Source organism: Geotrypetes seraphini, chromosome 3, assembly GCF_902459505.1.
Source record: "Geotrypetes seraphini chromosome 3, aGeoSer1.1, whole genome shotgun sequence".
Taxonomy (NCBI): domain Eukaryota; kingdom Metazoa; phylum Chordata; class Amphibia; order Gymnophiona; family Dermophiidae; genus Geotrypetes; species Geotrypetes seraphini.
Window position 1 is genome coordinate 363,553,773 of NC_047086.1, and position 18,054 is coordinate 363,571,826.

The 18,054-nt window shown below is 41.2% G+C and overlaps 1 protein-coding gene across 1 annotated transcript in view; it reads right to left on the reverse strand.

Moving 5' to 3' along the window:
- LOC117357291 (kinesin-like protein KIF28P) overlaps positions 1-18,054 on the reverse strand; it is a 114,842-nt gene that overhangs the window by 35,116 nt on the left and 61,672 nt on the right. Inside the window, exons 12-15 of the mRNA XM_033937659.1 lie at positions 17,738-17,792; positions 11,998-12,121; positions 9,417-9,561; positions 3,946-4,064 (exon numbers count right to left, since the gene is read on the reverse strand). Coding sequence (XP_033793550.1) covers positions 3,946-4,064; positions 9,417-9,561; positions 11,998-12,121; positions 17,738-17,792 — 443 coding nt within the window. The remainder of the gene's footprint in view (positions 1-3,945; positions 4,065-9,416; positions 9,562-11,997; positions 12,122-17,737; positions 17,793-18,054) is intronic.

Below are 18,054 nucleotides of genomic sequence, written 5' to 3' on the forward strand. Positions count from 1 at the left end.
GGTCTTGACGTCCAATGAGCACTTTGTACTTGCAGGGCTGCAACTCATTTTAAGATGAAACTTCTCCTTCAAATCCTTCAGAACTTTAGAGCAGCGTTTCTCAACTTGGTCTGGGAGTACCGCCCTTGCAGTCAGGTTTTCAGGACAGCCACATTGAATTTGCATGCACTGACTCCATTATATGCAAAATGTCTTTCATGCATATTCATTGTGGATATCTTGAAAACCTGACTGGCAAGGGGGCACTCCAGGACCGAGTTAAGAAACACTGCTTTAGAGGACAATAGAAAACATACCAGCAGATATGTGCAAATTCCTGTTTTATAAAGGGTCAATCAGAATGGATCACCAACACTTAATATATATATAACTCAAATAATTATATACTCATTAAACATTACTAAAATGTTAGCAAAATTCATAACCAACAAAAGTGGAGGTTCGACACATATTTGGCGTGTGCAGTCTGTTTCTGTATGTCCACAATTGATTTCCCGAGTGACTTTGAATCTTCAGTTTCTTAATTATACGAGAAATTGTGATCGTGAGTTGCAAAGGCTCCTGAAGCAGGCCACATAGGCCGAAACACGTGCGTATCGAGCCACCGCACAAGACTATGATTTGTCGAATAAAATTGCACACCATCGTTTTCGAACCTCCACTATTGTTTGTTAGTTCTGATTGTGTGTGTGTGTGTGTTTGTTGAGGTTTTTCTCCTGGTTTTTGCTTCAGCAAATTTCAGAAGCACATAAGAATAGCCATATTAGGTCAGACCAATGGTCCTTCTACCCAGTTTCCTGTTTCCACTGTGGCCAATCCAGGTTACAAATATCTGGTGAAACCCAAATTCCATACTACCAATCACAGGGCAAGGAGTGGCTTTCCTGTATCCACCGCAAAAGCAACTTATGGACTTTTCCTCCAAATCTTTTTTAAACCCAGCTACGCTAACCACTGTTACCACATCTTCCAGCAACAAGTTCCAGAGCTTAATTATTCATCGAGTGCAGTGGTGTACTAAGGGAAGCGGGTCTGCCCTAGGTGCTGTCTTGGTAGGGGCGCCAGTATCCATCCTCCTCTTTGCCCCCCCCCCCCAATATCTCTTTAATGTTCTGGGAGTCAGCAGCAACCCTAACCTGCTGCTCGCGCCAGGGTCAGCTCTTCATCCGATGTCACTCCTGGACCTGTGCTTAGGAAGTGACATCAGAGGAAGAGCCAACGCTGGTGCGAGCAGCAGGTTGGGGTTGCTGCTCATGCCAGGAACATTAAAGAGGTACAGGTGAAGGGAAGAGAGTGCACGCACATGCACTTGACAAGAAGGGGCAGGGAAGGAGCAGATGGGAGTGGGGGTGAAGAAGTGAAAAAAATATTTCCTCCTATTTGTTATAAAGCAGTGGTCTCAAATTCGTGGCCCAGGGGCCACATGCGGCCTATCAGGCAGAGGTGTACCTAGGGTATGTGACACCCGGGGCCCATTGTTTTTTGACATCCCCTGCCATCATTTTTGACACCCCCCCCCCAATGTAAAAAAATAGTTTTAGTAATGTTACCCCCATGTGCCAGCCATGAGGGGGTGTTCCCGGCTTAGGAGTCATGGTCCGAGAACTTCCCTTCTCACGGCCCGGTGCTAAGGCTCTGGATAGTCCCCGTGACCCAGCATGTTCCCAGCCTTCTCTCCCTTTACCTTCCGTAAAGCTGAAAAAACTGCCGGCCTCGGCAGTGATTCAGCTACGTTGCCCACGACTCCCCTTCCTGCTTTCCGTGTCTGCCTCTGCAATCCACCCGGGCGGAAACAGGAAGTTGCGTCATTGTTTACGATGTATTACCACTGTGGAATTGTATATTATTCGCTGAACTGTTCAGTTTTATTCTTGTTGTGAACCGCCCAGAACTGCTGGTGGGGCGGTATATAAGAAAACAAATTATTATTTGCCATTGTTTTTCTTTTTTAATAGATGTACACCGCACTGATGTTATAACAAAGCACAGTAATAAATACAAACAAATCTAAACATGTTTCTAATACGTACTGGAGGGTCTTTCTGCCGAGAGGAGCCACAGACTAAACATCAAAAAGGCTCACTCATCAATATAATCATTGACCCAGTGCACTCCAAAATGATGCCATCCAAAAACACCAATGTGTCCCAAGATTAAAGGACCAATGATCGAGATATTTTATACAATGAACATGAATGCCATTAGAAAAACTACCTTTCCAGAAAGCTCCATCACAAAAGTCCACCTGCTCCGAGGCACACACACAAGTTATGTTTGAATTTTATAAAATAATGCGATCCACAACCCTGGGAACACCGAAGCTCTTTTCCCTGGAGAAGCGGAGACTTAGAGGGGGACATGATAGAGACTTGCAAGATCATGAAGGGCATAGAGAAAGTAGAGAGGAACAGATTCTTCAAACTTTCGAAAACTTCAAGAACGAGAGGGCATTCAGAAAAATTAAGAGGGGACAGATTCAGAACCAGTGCTAGGAAGTTCTTCTTCATCCAAAGGGTGGTGGACACCAGGAATGCGCTCCCAGAGGGCGTGATAGGACAGAGTAAGGTATTGGGGTTCAAGAAGGGATTAGACAATTTCCTGAAGGAAAAGGGGATAAAAGGGTATGGATAGAGGATTGCTATACAGGTCCTGGACCTGATGGGCTGCCGCGTGAGCGGACTGCTGGGCGTGATGAACCTCTGGTCTGATCCAGCAGAGGCACTGCTTATGTTCTTATGTAATTTAGGATTTACAGTCTTTAGTGATAAACACCAAGAAAAAGCAATGTAAAGCCATCCATACAATTTAATCAACATTGAATTCAACCAACATTAACAATTCAATCAACATTGCATCAGCAACCAACAATAAAAAGAACATTTTACCCCGTATTTCCCCCCCCCCCAACAAAACCCCCAACTAGAATAAAACTCAACCCATACTTCCTGTCCCTCTCCTAAACAAAATTGAAATACTATGTACAGGATGTACGTTTTCATGCACATACCCTCTATGCAATTTTATAAATGCCTGTTTTTATAATTAGAATGCTGTTTTCTCTGTTGAAATGGTTTATAAAATTACCTGAAGACAAGCAAAAAAATCCACCAAAAAAGGTTCCCACACAAAAAGCAACTGTGGAAATTATCTTGATGAAGTCTTTTATTCAGCCAATGGTGCAGTCCAGAAAAATCAACAGTTTTATATTACAGTGGTGCCTCACACAACGAACTTAATTCGTTCCAGGAGCAAGTTTGTTATGCGAAAAGTTCGTTATGTGAAACGCGTTTTCCCATAACAATACATGTTAAAAAAAATAATTCGTTCTGCAGCATAAAATATGCTAAGATGACATAAAAAAAGATAAATTTGTCAAAATGGTGAAAATGGTGGTCTTGCTGAGGCCAAACTCTTTGACGAGGTCACACTGTTTTACCCCACATTCACTCCTTCTAATTATTTCCCGTTTCATTTCAACAGAAATCACCTTCCTGCTTTTTTTAGAAGCCATGATATATAAAAAATATTGAGTTTATCTTAAAAGGGCGACTGTATACAGTGAGAGAGGGCAGTTAAGCGCAGTGACTAACGACTGCCTGCAGTGCCTGCGCGGAAGGATGCAATACATCGGCAGCTCGGGCGACTTCGTTGTGTGAAACGAAGTTCGTTGTGTGAAGTTCGTTGTGTGAAACGAAGTTCGTTGTGTGAATCAAGACATGAAGTTCGTTGTGTGCAGCGTTCGTTGTGCGAGGCGTTCGTTATGCGAGGCACCACTGTATTTGTTGAAATAGACTGTAGTAGATTATAATACTTGATTTTTCGTGTGTGTGCACTTTGTATTTGATGTCAAAAACGAATAAAGAATTTTTTTTTTTTTAAAGGAGAGAAAGCCATCAAAACCAGGAGAGGCACAAAAAAAAAAAAAAGATGAAAGATTTATGTTACCTTCTTTAGCTCTGCACTCATCTGGTTTGCTTCAGCAACCAGAGGCATTACTTTAATGTAATCATGAAATACAGCTAGCATGCTGGGGTCTGTTTTTCCATCCTTATTGTTCGCTGCAGCTGTGAGAAAGTTCAAGAGAAACATTTCACTAAAAAGCAAATGAAGCACATAACGAGGTGACAGAATAGGCTATGCCGAGTTAGTGCAGACAAGGGAGCTTTCCCTGCAGGTGGAGAATGTGGTCTTGCACACACTGATGTGCAAAGTGTGTCTCTTAAAACTTGAATAAAAGAGAAATATGGGTTAAATGGATTTGTTCTGTGTGTTTTTAGAATCCATAGGAGAACTTAAGATTATAGGGCTACATGACATATTGATTACATATTGTCCAAGGTATTGATTATATAATAGGAAGGGGTGGGAAGGGTGGGAGATAAGAATATATCATTTGTACTATTGATGATTATTAAGTGATATACTTATTATTGATCTGTTTTTAACATATTGACACACTTATTGTAAGTTCAAAAATGAATAAAGATTAAAAAAAAAAAAAAAGATTATAGGGCTAGATTTACTAACCTTCTTTGCGTGCCCGATCCGTGGCCGATCTGTGCAGGCCCGACCAATTTACAAAACCAAAAAATTAAAATGAGGGCGATCGAAGGAACGCCCCCCATTCTGACCACACGACTCGTTAGTGTATGATCCATCTATAGATAGTCTGCGCATGCGTCTAAGAGCCGTCTTGAGCCGCAACTTTTTTTTTTTTTTTTTTAACTTTCCTAGCCCAGCAAGCCCTTGGTTTTAACCCGCTTTAAAAACATAGGCTCGCAGTGCGGGGAAGGGCAGGAGAGTCGGGGCGGCAGGAGAGATTTGGGGTAAGAGCAGGGCGGCGAGTCGGGGCAGCAGGCAGGAGAGATTTGGGACACAGCACGAGATCGGGGCAGGCAGGAGACAGGGGCAGGTAGATCGGGGCTGAGACAAGGCAGAAGATCGGGGCAGAGAAGCAGGGCGGCAGAAGGCAGGGCAGTCGGAAAGGACCTGAGCGACTGGTCCTCAGCAGTCGCTTATTTTGGATCGGCCAGCCCAGTCGGTGTTGCTTTTTTTTAATTTTAGTGAATCGCTTCCTGCCCGCATTTGCATGCCGTTCTCCCTCATTTGCATGTGTGGATCGGAGGACGATCGGGACAGAGGTTAGTGGCAAAGGGCTCGCAAACCGATTGGTACACGATCGGTTTGCTTAGTGAATCTAGCCCATAGTCTCTGTAGGTGTTTTGTGCCAATGGTGCGTGGATGTGTGCTCAAGGTAACATTGTAAATGGTGGCAGATAAAGGACCTGAACGGTCCATCCAGTCTGCCCTGTAACTATGTGCATTACAATTTCATTGGGGGGGGGGGGTTCTTTGTTTCTTCTGTGCCACAAACCTTAGAAGTCCACCCAATACGGTCCTTATTTTTCTGATATGTAGTTTCTGTGTAGAAAATCCTCTATTTTTCCAATAAGAGGTGTCTTGGTGTTCCAGGGACTGGAGTAATATTTGTAAAGCTGCTTTTTAATATGATCTGTGGCAGGTAACAGTGGGCATGATTACTGTGAGGGGTTACTATGGGGGTGGAGTCACGGATAGTCACCCCGCCCCCTACAGTTCGCCCTGCATGAGCACCAGCACCTTTATTTCCTAGGAAAAAGGCATTGGGTATATGGAATGGCTCTTTACCCTTTGAAATAGTTCTAAGACTAGGGGACACTCCGTGAAGCTAAAAGGTAGCTTATTTGAAATAATTTTGGGGAAAAAAATTTTTTTCACTCTGCACAAACTGTAGAATTTATCATCGGAAAATACTGTGAAAGCAGCTAACACGGTTTGGTTTAAAAGGCTTTAGACAAACATAAGAACATAAGAACATAAGAAGCGCCATCTCCGGATCAGACCTTCGGTCCATCAAGTCCGGCGATCCGCACACGCGGAGGCCCTGCTAGGTATACACCTGGCTTATTTTATAGCCAAGACACACACCAAAAAGTATTCCAATAAATGCTCACTACTATGGAGAAGAATAGTCTAGAGATAAGACAATGTAGTTATTTGGAGAAAAGACCTCAGTTTCCTCATCAAGAGGTCTCTATGTCTGCCGTATACAACTTAAAGCAGCATAGGAGAAAACATCCCGGGTCAGAAAAACTCCACTACATGCTACTAGTTTAATAACTATTAATCGAAATCAAAAAGAACTAGTAGTAAAAAAACTTATCTCTTAACGTCTCAATTCTCCAGGTGAGACAAGAATCCGGTTGGATTATATAGAAATGTCACAGTAATCTTCGTCCATTAAGACCCCCGACAGGCCCTGTTTCGCTATCGCTGCATCAGGGGAAGTCTCTAGAACTGAAGATCAAATGAACATGTAGGTATAATACCATTCATCTCTATATTATTACAAGAAGGAATAACATCTCGTTACTTACATGTGACACAAAACGTTGCTCTATAGATTCTATGAAAAAGAATGGCGGCTCGGCGTTGTGGGCAGGGTTTAAAAAGAAGGTGTAAACTCAGAGTTTCACATGTGTCACATGTAAGTAACGAGATGTTATTCCTTCTTGTAATAATATAGAGATGAATGGTATTATACCTACATGTTCATTTGATCTTCAGTTCTAGAGACTTCCCCTGATGCAGCGATAGCGAAACAGGGCCTGTCGGGGGTCTTAATGGACGAAGATTACTGTGACATTTCTATATAATCCAACCGGATTCTTGTCTCACCTGGAGAATTGAGACGTTAAGAGATAAGTTTTTTTACTACTAGTTCTTTTTGATTTCGATTAATAGTTATTAAACTAGTAGCATGTAGTGGAGTTTTTCTGACCCGGGATGTTTTCTCCTATGCTGCTTTAAGTTGTATACGGCAGACATAGAGACCTCTTGATGAGGAAACTGAGGTCTTTTCTCCAAATAACTACATTGTCTTATCTCTAGACTATTCTTCTCCATAGTAGTGAGCATTTATTGGAATACTTTTTGGTGTGTGTCTTATTTATATTCCATTTGCTATTATATATTTTTTTATTTTATAGCCAACCATATCTTTATATGCCTCTCTCAAGGAGATATGCATCTAGTTTGCTTTTGAAGCCTAGGACTGTCGATTCCGCAATAATCTCCCCTGGGAGAGTATTCCAGATGTCAACCACTCTCTGTGTGAAGCAGAACTTCCTGATATTAGTCCTGAACTTGCCCCCCCTTAGCTTCATTTCATTTCATGTCCTCTTGTCCTGGAGGGAAGGCCCATAAACCATTCTTAATTGTTCAAGACATGGGAAAGCTATTGCTTAACACCGAGTATATGCAACAAGAAATGGATCTGTTCTAAAGGTCCTGCAAGGTACTTGTGACCTGGATAGAGTGCTATTGGAAACAGGGGCCTTTGGTCTAAGCCAGCGTGGCATTTCTTATGTGCTAATAATAATGTAACCGATAACTGAGAAACATGTATGGCCTGCCCTGTGTTATTGCAGGTCCACATTTTCAGCTGATATGGCGGGTACTCAAATTTATTCAGTACAGCTATTCGTGTCAGTAGATGGAACGGTCAGTTGGTCACCACGACAACTCTATCAGTTTAGTTTAGGCCTGCTTTTCAGCAAGCTTAAATTAAGCATATTATCTAGAAAGCAGCTGAACATTATCATTATCTGAATAAATGTAAGGCCTGCCCTCATTCTGGCCCAATCCAGCTACATATCATATGGATAGTATGAATCCATTTTGTCATTAGTTATAAACAAATAAAGAAGTTTGAAGTTTATAGTTTACTAGTGTTTAAGCCCGTTAGATTAACGGGTGCTAGAATAGATGTGTATGTCTGTTTTTCTTTCTTTCTCTCTCTCCCCTTGAACGCTGTCTGTCTGTCTATGTTTATTTGTTTTTCTCTCCTTGGACACTGGCTGTCTCTCCTTGGACGCTGCCTGAATGTCTTCCTTTCTGTTTGTCTCACTGGCCCCCTGTGTGTAATTCTTTGTGTCTGTGTCCTTGTATCATTGCCCCACCCCACCCCAGAGCAAAGTTGTCTGCCCCCAGCATACCCCTTCCCCTCTCCCTGATTGTCTCTCCATGGCCCCCTTCTGTCTTCCCCTTCCCCCCCCCTCCGATCAAAGCTGTCTGGCCCCCAGCAACCTCTCCAACAAAAACATCCCCCTGTACCTGCAGCATCGTCACGACACCCTTCAGCCAATCGTGAGTGCTCAGAGCGCGAGAGGGAGCGGGGCCTGCAATTTTTTAAGCGTCGGTGAGGAAGGAGAGGTTGGCCCAACTCAGGGGCTTTGTGGACAGTCTTCTGCGGCTCGAAGCCCTCCTCCCAGCAGCCACTTCCAGCAGCACTCCGTACTGCCTTCCTCCCGCCGCCCAGAGTATGTCTGTATGTTTTTTTGTTTTTTTTTAAATTTGTCTCTCTCTCCTTGGACGCTGTCTGTCTGTCATTCTTTGTGTCTGTGTGTCTCCCTGGTCCTCTATCTGTCCGTCTTTCTTTCTGTCTGTCTCCCTGGCCCCCCCTGCTTGTCAAAACAGCCCTCTTTCCCTCTCCCCCTGTTCTGCAATGCCTACCTGCTCCGTGGCCCCCTTCTGTTCCTCCCCCACCTGATTGCTGTCTGCCCCCAGCACACCCTTCCCCCCAAAGCAGCCCCTTTCCCTCTCCCCCTATTCTGCAATGCTTACCTGCTCCATGGTCCCTTTCTGTCCCCCCCCCCATGATTGCTGTCTGCACTCATCACAACCCTCCCACCAAAACAGCCCCCTTTCCTGTCTGCTCCATGCCCTTCTTTTTCCTCTTCCCCTCCCTGCATCCATGGTTTCTGCCACCGCTGCCACTCCTATTTAAAGCGGCCTGCTGAGGTTCACAGCCGGCTGTAGCGAACCTCGCAGGGCGCTGTCCACCTCAGTAGCATGTTCCCTCTGACGCAATCGCGTCAGAGGGAACGTGCTACCATGTGGAGAGTGGCCTGAGAGGTTCGCTACAGCCGGCCGCGAACCTCAGCAGGCCGCTTTGAACATGAGCGGTAGCGGCTGTTGCGGGAGGATGGGGGGGGAGTCGTTGACGTGCAGGCCGCTGTGAACAGGAGCGGTGGCAGGACCATGAGACAGGAGTGAGCTGTTCGGCTTCCCCTATCTGGGGAAACCGCAGTGCCGAACTCAGCTGCGTGTGGGGCCGTAGTAAGCGCGGGGCATGCTGCACTCTTGGTGGCCACGGACATACGGATCATGGAAGCACGCTGATAAGAATGCGCATGCGCCGCCTACGGTTTTATTATATAGATTATTTATATTCTGCCTTTAAACATGGCAGATTGCATGTTGCTTGGCCATTGGTGACTTCTTTTGAGTATCAGACCAACTTTATTACTGTGTCAGGTTACATCAAAAAGGGTAGATGGTTAATTGGTATAGTGGACACAGTAAATCATCCTTACCAAGTTTATCAACACTAATCCCCTCAGCCGCCGCCAACTCTGACTGAAAGAAGTCGTAGTCAAATCGAGTGAGGTCCTCAAGGCCACGCTCTGTGGGAGACCCGATGTAAAGGTAAGTGCTGTTAGATCCTAGAATCAAACGATCCTTAAAAAGAAACAAGCGAGTCCTTGGTGAGATCAGCTGCAGAGGTGAATAGCACAGTTCTTAAATCAGAGAGTGACCCGCCACTAGTTTCTCATCAAACGGCTCTTGCCACCTTTGCTTTACTCGGAGACCTGTTCTCTCTTTTATAAAGTGAATTCAAAGCAGTTGCAGATATCTGTCATTGGACAAACAAATAAAAGCCATGGTAGCGCAATGATTTTATTTTAAACTAGTTTTTTAGCCCATTACATTAATAGGTACTAGAATAGATGTGTAGACATAGGCATTTCTTTCTTTCTTTCTTTCTGTCTCTCTCCCTGGCTCCTTGTGTGTCTGTCATTCTTTCTTTCTGTCTCTCCCCCTTTCCAGCAGCACCCCTTCCCTGCTCCTCCTGTCCAGCAGGAGCCCTTCTCCCTTCCTTTTATCTTCCCCCTGTCCAGCAGCACCCCTTCCCTGCTCTCCCCTGTCCAGCAGCACTTGGCCATGGGCCGGCCTAGCAAATGCCCCGCGGCCGCATAGCTCCGTGGGAGTGACAAAGTGGGGCCAGGTGTCAGTGATGGAGGAGGAGTCCAAGAAGAAATGCCGAATCTGACACTGCCATCTTACCTCTCGGGGCAGGAACATTGCTGGGGAAACCGCCGCACGCGTCGCAAACCGGCGCAGACTCCTACTGTGCAAGCGGGGGCATGGAACCATGGATCAAGGCCACACAGAGATTGAAGTGCGCATGCACGCTAAGGGTTTTATTATAGCGGATTTGTTTTTGGAAATAATTTAACAAGGAGTTTCCAGTGAATCTCAAAAGACTCCTTAACAACACAGACTTCTACAGCCTGTAGCCTGCACATGGCATGAGCCACAGTGGCATAGTAAGGGGGGGGGGGAGGACTGCCCTGGTCACCGTGTCGGTGGGGGGGGCGCCAGCACCTCTCCACCCTGCCATGCTCACACCACCCTCCCCCCCACCCCGTATCTCTGTAGTGCTTCGCTAGCGAAAGCAACTTCTACTGCCTGTTGCTCGCGCCAGCCTGGTTCCCTGTGAATCACTTCCGGGTCACTGGATCAGGAAGTGATATCAGAAGGAAATTCAACACTGGCGCAAAGAGCGTGCTGGAGAAGCCATTTGCACTAGCAAAGATTTAGAGGTATTCGGGAAGGTAGAGAGAGCACGAGTGTGGAGTGGGAAACAGCAGGGATACGGGGAGAGGGCGCAGGAGGGCACCACCACCCTGGGCGCATCCTACCCTTGCTACATCACTAATGAGACAGGTGAAGTTCCAAATATTGCAGTGTGTTAGATCATTTTATTGTCACATATTGCGAGCGAGGGTGCAGTGCAGTTTAGTGGGGAGAGAAAAGCATCTTGACTGGTAAGTTGAATTCAGCAATCCTTAGCTTTTGGTCAATTAATCAGCTCTCAGCATATTCAAAGAACATACCGTAAATGACTTACCTCAGCCAATAAGGAACCATTCTGATTATCTAGACTTTTCCCTTAGCTTCAGAGGCAGCATTCAGCTTCCCAGGGCTTCTGCCTTAGCCCATACCTAAGGAAAGCTGGGAAGTGTCTCCCTCCCTCTAGGACCTCCTCTGACTGATCTCAGGCTAAAGCATATATTCAGCTTCCTACCTGAGAACCGCCCCTGTGACTCAGCAGTGTTGCTGAGCTCAACGCATCCTGGGACCTGTAGTTCATTCCCCCTCTTGGGCTAGTGCCCCCTGCTGCCCAGCGGTAACAACTGAAGGTCTAGTCAGGGAGAATCCCCGACTCCCTCACAGCAGTATATCAAATCCAACCCCCTTTCCCTTTTGCCTATTACTTACAACTGTTCCACTTGCCAGGTGTTATTTCCCACATTACAAAATGCAGTTTGTGCCATAAAAGTTAAAAAAAAATCTCCAATCAGATATCTTCGAATAATTATAAGCTTTTGCTTATAATGACAGGGATTGCCATACAACAAATTACTTATAACTAGAAGAACTGGAGTAGACTGAATTATAATTTTTGGTGGAACTCATTGTGTCATATATATATAATGGAACGAGTAATAGCTACACAGCAGGGGTATTTAAGGAAATTTCAAGATGTGTGGGAGCCATTAACAAAATACCTGTATTGTAATGAATAGATGCCATTTTTCCCTTAAATTTATAAGTTCAATATTCAGGGGGGGAAATTTTAGTGTATCATCTTCTATATAGGATATTAAATATTTGTTATGAAAGAGTGGAAAGGGAGGGAGATAAGGTTATATGATTTGTATTATTGCTGAATATTAAGGGATATATTTAATGTTAAAATGTTTTAACTTGTTGTCACACTTATTGTAAGTTTGAAAATGAATAAAGATTTTATTTAAAAAAATTAAAAAAAAAATCACCACTAGCTGTTCATTTTTTCATTTTGCACATTATGACTTGAAGGAAACTTACCAGATGCTGAAGTTTAGTTTTTGTAAAAATGGGCACCCCATTAATAACGACTTTGGCTTTACCATGTGGTATTACGACAACTCTGTTCTTGGTGCTCATGAAGGTAGCATGTCTATGAAAAATACTGACACAAATAGGGAGGAATTTTAAGTAAATGTCTTCCTTCACAAATCCATATCTTTTTATCATTTTGTTTATGGATAACAGCAACTTAAAATTGCATGTATAAGAAATGCTAGGACACCAGACTAATCATCTCAGTCATTAGTGAAGACAAAACCAAGAATACCACCACCTCCTCAGTTCCTGGAAGAGAGTTTTGTGTGGGACAGGTGATCAGGTTTCCCCAAGGATAAGCTCCTTATGTGAGGTCACATCTCTAGCCTTTCAGCTACTGCTCCCCTATTTGGTACAGAGACTAATATTCCTTCCCTTCTCTCCAATTAGGACTCTTATTACTAAATGATGCTAGAGGTTTTTAGAGCGGGCCAGCGAGGCAAATGCTCCGACGCTCATAGAACTGAGCCATGGAACATTTACCTCGCCGGCCCACGTTAAAAACCTCAAGTGCTGTTCAGTAAAAACCCAGCGTCGAATTGGATTGGTGTCAGCACTGCCATTTTAGTTAGACATACTCATGTAGAGACTTCAGCAGTTGGAACCCAAGCACAGTACCGGGTAGAGCTTTGGATTCTTACCAAGAAATAGCTAAGAAGAAAAAAAATTTAAAAATTTAAATTGAATCAGGTTGGGTAGACTGGATTGGCCATTCAGGTCTTTATCTGCCATCATCTATTATGTTACTATGTTATGTTAGAGCACGCTGCTTAGCTTTATAACATTATTAATATTATAATATAATATAATATAATTATAATATAATATAATCAGTATTATATGCATGTCTTGAGGTACTAGGTGTATACTGATCTTACAGCAGCCTTGCACTTTTAGTCAATCAGCTATACCTGTAATAATCTATGAATAAACACATAGGGGCCCATAATCAAATACAGATGTCCAAAAAGCATCCTAATCTCCAGGACGTCCAAGTGCCGATAATCAAACCCTTCTTTCTGTATGTCTAGTAAGGTGTTCCAGCTTCTGTACGTTCAGAGCATGAGATGGGCATAATGGAGGTGTTTTATGGGTGGGCTTTGGGCAGTCTTAAGGGTGCAGCGATAATCAAAATTTCGCAAGACATCCTGGACAGAACTTATATGTTTGGAACTAGACCTTTTTAAAAAGGTCTAAGTGCCGCAAAGGTGCTCAGACTGTCCATCGGTTTTGTGGTGTGTTCAGCACTATTTGTTTTTTTGTGGGCGGCTTGGCACACTACTGATGAATGGTTAAAGATTGCAGGGGTAGCTCAAATTGTAGCGCTAAAGCTACTTTGTTTGGTTAGAGGTTAGTTTCTTTCTTTTTTGCCTGGTTTTTATATATGGACAGCGTAATTTTTTATTTTTTGTGGTTTATCCGTGTTTTTTGTTTACTGCGCATGCACCGTTTGTATTATCAGCGACATAGATCTTTAATTATTTGAGTTTTGTTTTGGGGTGTATTCTGTTTTGTTTTAATGGTTTATGCATAGTGTTTATATTTAGAATCATGAATACAGATAACCGTATCGATTAAATTTTGCGGTTGCAGCACTTTTTTCATTACCACATTGCGTACGCACTGACTATAAATTAAGCAGTGTCACTGAATTCCCCAGATTGCTCCTGCCCCAGAAGTGTGAGGAAGCCTAAAATGAGGTTGGTATTTCTCATCTCTTAAGATCTTCATGAGTTATTATATTTAGGCTTTTTATGCTTAACGGTGATTTTTATTATGGTAAAGCGTTTATAGGGTTAATTACACTTTTTGAGTCTTGTGTTTTTATAGCTGCTAATGTTTTTCCTTTAGAGCTGTTTTCAGTTACGTTTGAATCCCTTAGAGATTGCTTTTTTATGAGTAACGGCTATTGCGTCTTTAAAGTTTTTCATTATTTATTAAACTTGCTGAACCCTTTGCCTTCATAGCCGCCATGGGTTTCACTTTATAACATTTGTACTTTAAGTTGTTTTTGGGCGAGGTTGAGCTATGTTGAACAAGTAATCGCCTCTATTATTGTTAGCAACTTAATCTAAAATGGTTTGTATGGTTGGTTTCATAGACAAAGTGAATAGAGGGTTGTTTATTATTAATTATAAAAAAAGATCATTATTTATTAAGGGTATTAATATATTATATTGTATTTTCTATTTATTATGAATTAAGGAGTTGCATTTGGTAATTAATTGTATTATGATATTTTACTTATTATGAACTAATCATTTGCACTTGGTGATTAATTGTATCATTATATTATCTAAGACAAATGAGTTTATTGGCATCAGTAAGGAAGTGTGCTACAGCATTAGTCAATTCAAGTAATTAGCTTCATATTAATGGAGATGAGTTTTACAATTTATTGACTCTTGTTTTTAGTCAATATAGTCAATTGATTAATTAAAATAAACTAAATGAGTTTGGTGACTAATTGTACTATTTTATCAATATGAGCAATGAAGTGATTTAATTATTAAGAATTCTCCTAATTTACTAGTTCATTAACTAGTCCAATGTGGTAATTATTAGAGTATTTGTTTTATACATATTATTATTTTGGTATTAAATTAAAATAAATAAATTTATAGGAGTAGATGAATTCTTGAGTTGAATCATGCTTTTATTTAATACATTTAAAGAATAGCTATTGCTTGGTATGAGTATTTGTCATTCAACAATTTAAAATGTATTTACCATATTATAACATTTAGAAATTGATATAAGATATGCAACTCTTTTTGTAATTAGTTTTTAAGATATTTTTGGGTTTCCAAATTTAACATTGTGGTAGCCGTCCAATGATAAAGTCAGTTAGGTAGGATGTGTTGATAATAATTATTCTATTTAATAAATTATTCTATTTAGAAGATTTTCAAACAGTAGATGAAGTTTTTTATATAGTAGATGAAGTATTTGATCAGATTATAAATTTGATGAGGCTTTAGGAATTGATATAGGATGAATTAATTGTGGATATAAATATCAGTTTTTAAGATTATTAACGGAGGTATAAAATAAATAAGTATTGTTAGTTAAGATCAGTTTTTAGGATGCTGTATATCAATTTATCAGTTATTGATAATGTGTGTATTAAAGTCTTTTTTGAATTTATTCTGTACAGTGCTCCCTGCTGGAACCCTTGAGAAAGCCTTTTTGGGCGAAACGGGTCCCGTCGGGCATATAAGCATTGGGGCAAAAATACTACAATAAAGGAAAAGTAAAGAATGACATAAGTTTGTTCGTCATCTTTGTTCTTAATGACTGCCATTTATTTGGATCTTCAATCCTATTAAGTGAGGTTTTTTTGTATCGTGTGGAACACCTTATGGACATAGAAGAGAGTATTCCAGACATGGATGGATAGGAATGTGACATGGCGTGGACTTCTGCTGCAGATGAAAGTATAAATGAAGAGAGTATGTGTGAGTAAATCCCTCTGCTAACTTAGTTAATGGTGTTACAGTTAAAAGATGATCTTGAGATATGTATGAATTTGTTTGAAAGGAAACATGGGGAAGCTCTGGAACTGTGTTGATGAATCAACTAGGGCTAGCAAAGCACATGATATAGCTGAGTTAATAAAAGGTTTAGTGCTATTAAGCAGCCCAGAGCTTGGATATTTCTGAAGCATTTTCATTGGGAATCAGGGAGGGATAAAGGATCATCTTATCAGTTAGGGTGGAATGATTGCCTCCACATTGATCAGGCTCAGAGATAGGTCAGAAGTGGAAAGTGTGTTTCCAGAAGTCAGGTAAAGGGTGCTGAGATAGTGTCCGCTAGTGTTGCTTGGTACCTTTAAAAAATTGAAGGAGTCATCTTAGAACTGGGTGGCTTAGAGGCAGCCCAGTGGCTCCCAGGACTCCATTCTTCATCTTCCACACTCCAATATCCTGTTCTAAATGCAGCAACCCAGTTCTTAACTTTGGAGTAGGAAGGGCATTTATCCCCTAATGTAACTGATATATCATCGTAAATTTGTTTGGAATGGTTGGACAGTTGAGAATGGTGGATAACATTCAGTATTTTAGAAAGCTTTTAAAAACATCCCTATCTGTGGAAGCTTTTTTAAATAGATGTGAAGCACTATTTAATAAGGAGCAGTAGATGCAGGATGAATACTTTTATAGTATATCATTGTTTGTTATTTGTTATTAATTATGTTTGCATTTTGTTTATGTATTTTTGTAATCCGCTTAGGTAGGATATAAGTTTGTTAAATAAATAACTAGGTCAAAGTACTTCAGTAAAAGTAAAGGTAAATGCATATTTTGATACTTATGTAAAAATAAAAAGTATGATGAAAAACAAATTAAAAAATTTATTCAAGTAAAAGTAAAAACATAAATGTTTAAAATAATACTTTTTGAATAAAAAGTAAAAGTACAACTACAAGGTCTATTCGTCAAATTTGCCCCCAACTTCAGCATCATTTCTACTTTAAAGTGACCCAACTCACGTAACCAGTTCAAACACAGGTAACTCCACTGTTCTTGAACAGCAAAATTTAAGATGAATTAATCCACTGTTTGCAAGATGAAGTTTGTAGTAGCAAAATCCTGTTTCCGGTTTTGCTGCTTCTTTTGGTTTGCGAATTATCAATTACATCTCCCTTCCACTTTCACTTTTTACTTTTAACTGCAAGCATCAAATGTAACTAGGTAAAAGTAGTAAAAAGTGGAAAAATTATTACTTCAGTAAAAGTAACAAATGTTACTTTGTACTTCTTTACAAGTAAAAGTATCAAAACTTTTACTTAAGTACAGTAATTGGTTACATTTACATAGTTACACTGGAAATAGAGGCCTGAAAAGCTCTCCTGAACTTACTACAGGAATAAAGCCAGATCCACTGTTGTGGCTTGCTTCTGAGGCATGTCTAGTTGTGAAAGGTCACTTGGACACACAAAGTCAGAAGCGTGAAGAAAGTACAAGAGTTTTATTTACAGCATGCCGGACTCTTGTGCAGTGAGCAGCCTGCTTACAAGAGTGTCAGAAACAGGAAATGCACAGACTTTTATGCCCTTTTCACTAAACATATGCAAACTAATATATGCAAAATCTACAACTTCTCATTTGTTACTTCTATAACTTTTCTACAATTATTATTGGTCCTAAGCCAGCACTTGTGATAGGTTCAGGGGTATGACTTATAGTCCTATAGGGAGCTAGTTCATTTATCTGCTTATCTAAGCCTTGCAGTTCAGGAGGGCAGGGTACATCATGGCTCAAACTCTTATCTATTTAGCTTACAATGTGGTAAGGCAGGGACATACATTTCAGGCAGATGATGTCAGCAGATTGTACACTATTTCCAGCTATGTAGGCCAGAGCAGCATTTCAAACAACAGTTAACCAGTTCATGACCTTACAGTTGATGCTGCGAGACAACAGCATTATGCTTAATGTTTCAAAATATGTTTAAAATATATATATAAATATTTCATCACACAATACAACATTTATAGATTCCATTTCTTCCTTGTAATGTGATTTTTAAAGAGTTAATTACTGGGAGAAATAGCAATGAAAAAATATAACATCAAAATATAATGAGAATATTTTGGAGAATTTGGGAATGTAGTGTTTTAGCCCTGAATCTGGAAGACACATTAGAAGTCAAGTGCTGTGTTGTAATCAGTCTTACTCACCCTAAGCCTCTAAGTACTATTCCATTTGAGGTAGACTGGCCAACATCACAAGAATCTGAAAAAGATTAAATGCAGTTTGTGCTCCAGTTCAGTACCACTGTATAAAGTCAGAAGCTGTGAACTGGCCTGATGACAAGCCGAAGACCCAACTTCACTTCCTGTGCTTGACCCTCTCTTGACAAGCCTGCAAAGGCAGCACTCACAGCCTTTGGAGTAGAAGAGAATTGCAGGCATTGTACTATGGTGTGATACTTATAGGCCTGACACAAGTGCACATAATCTGGATCCCACAGAAAACAGAAGTTTGTGCCCCTTGA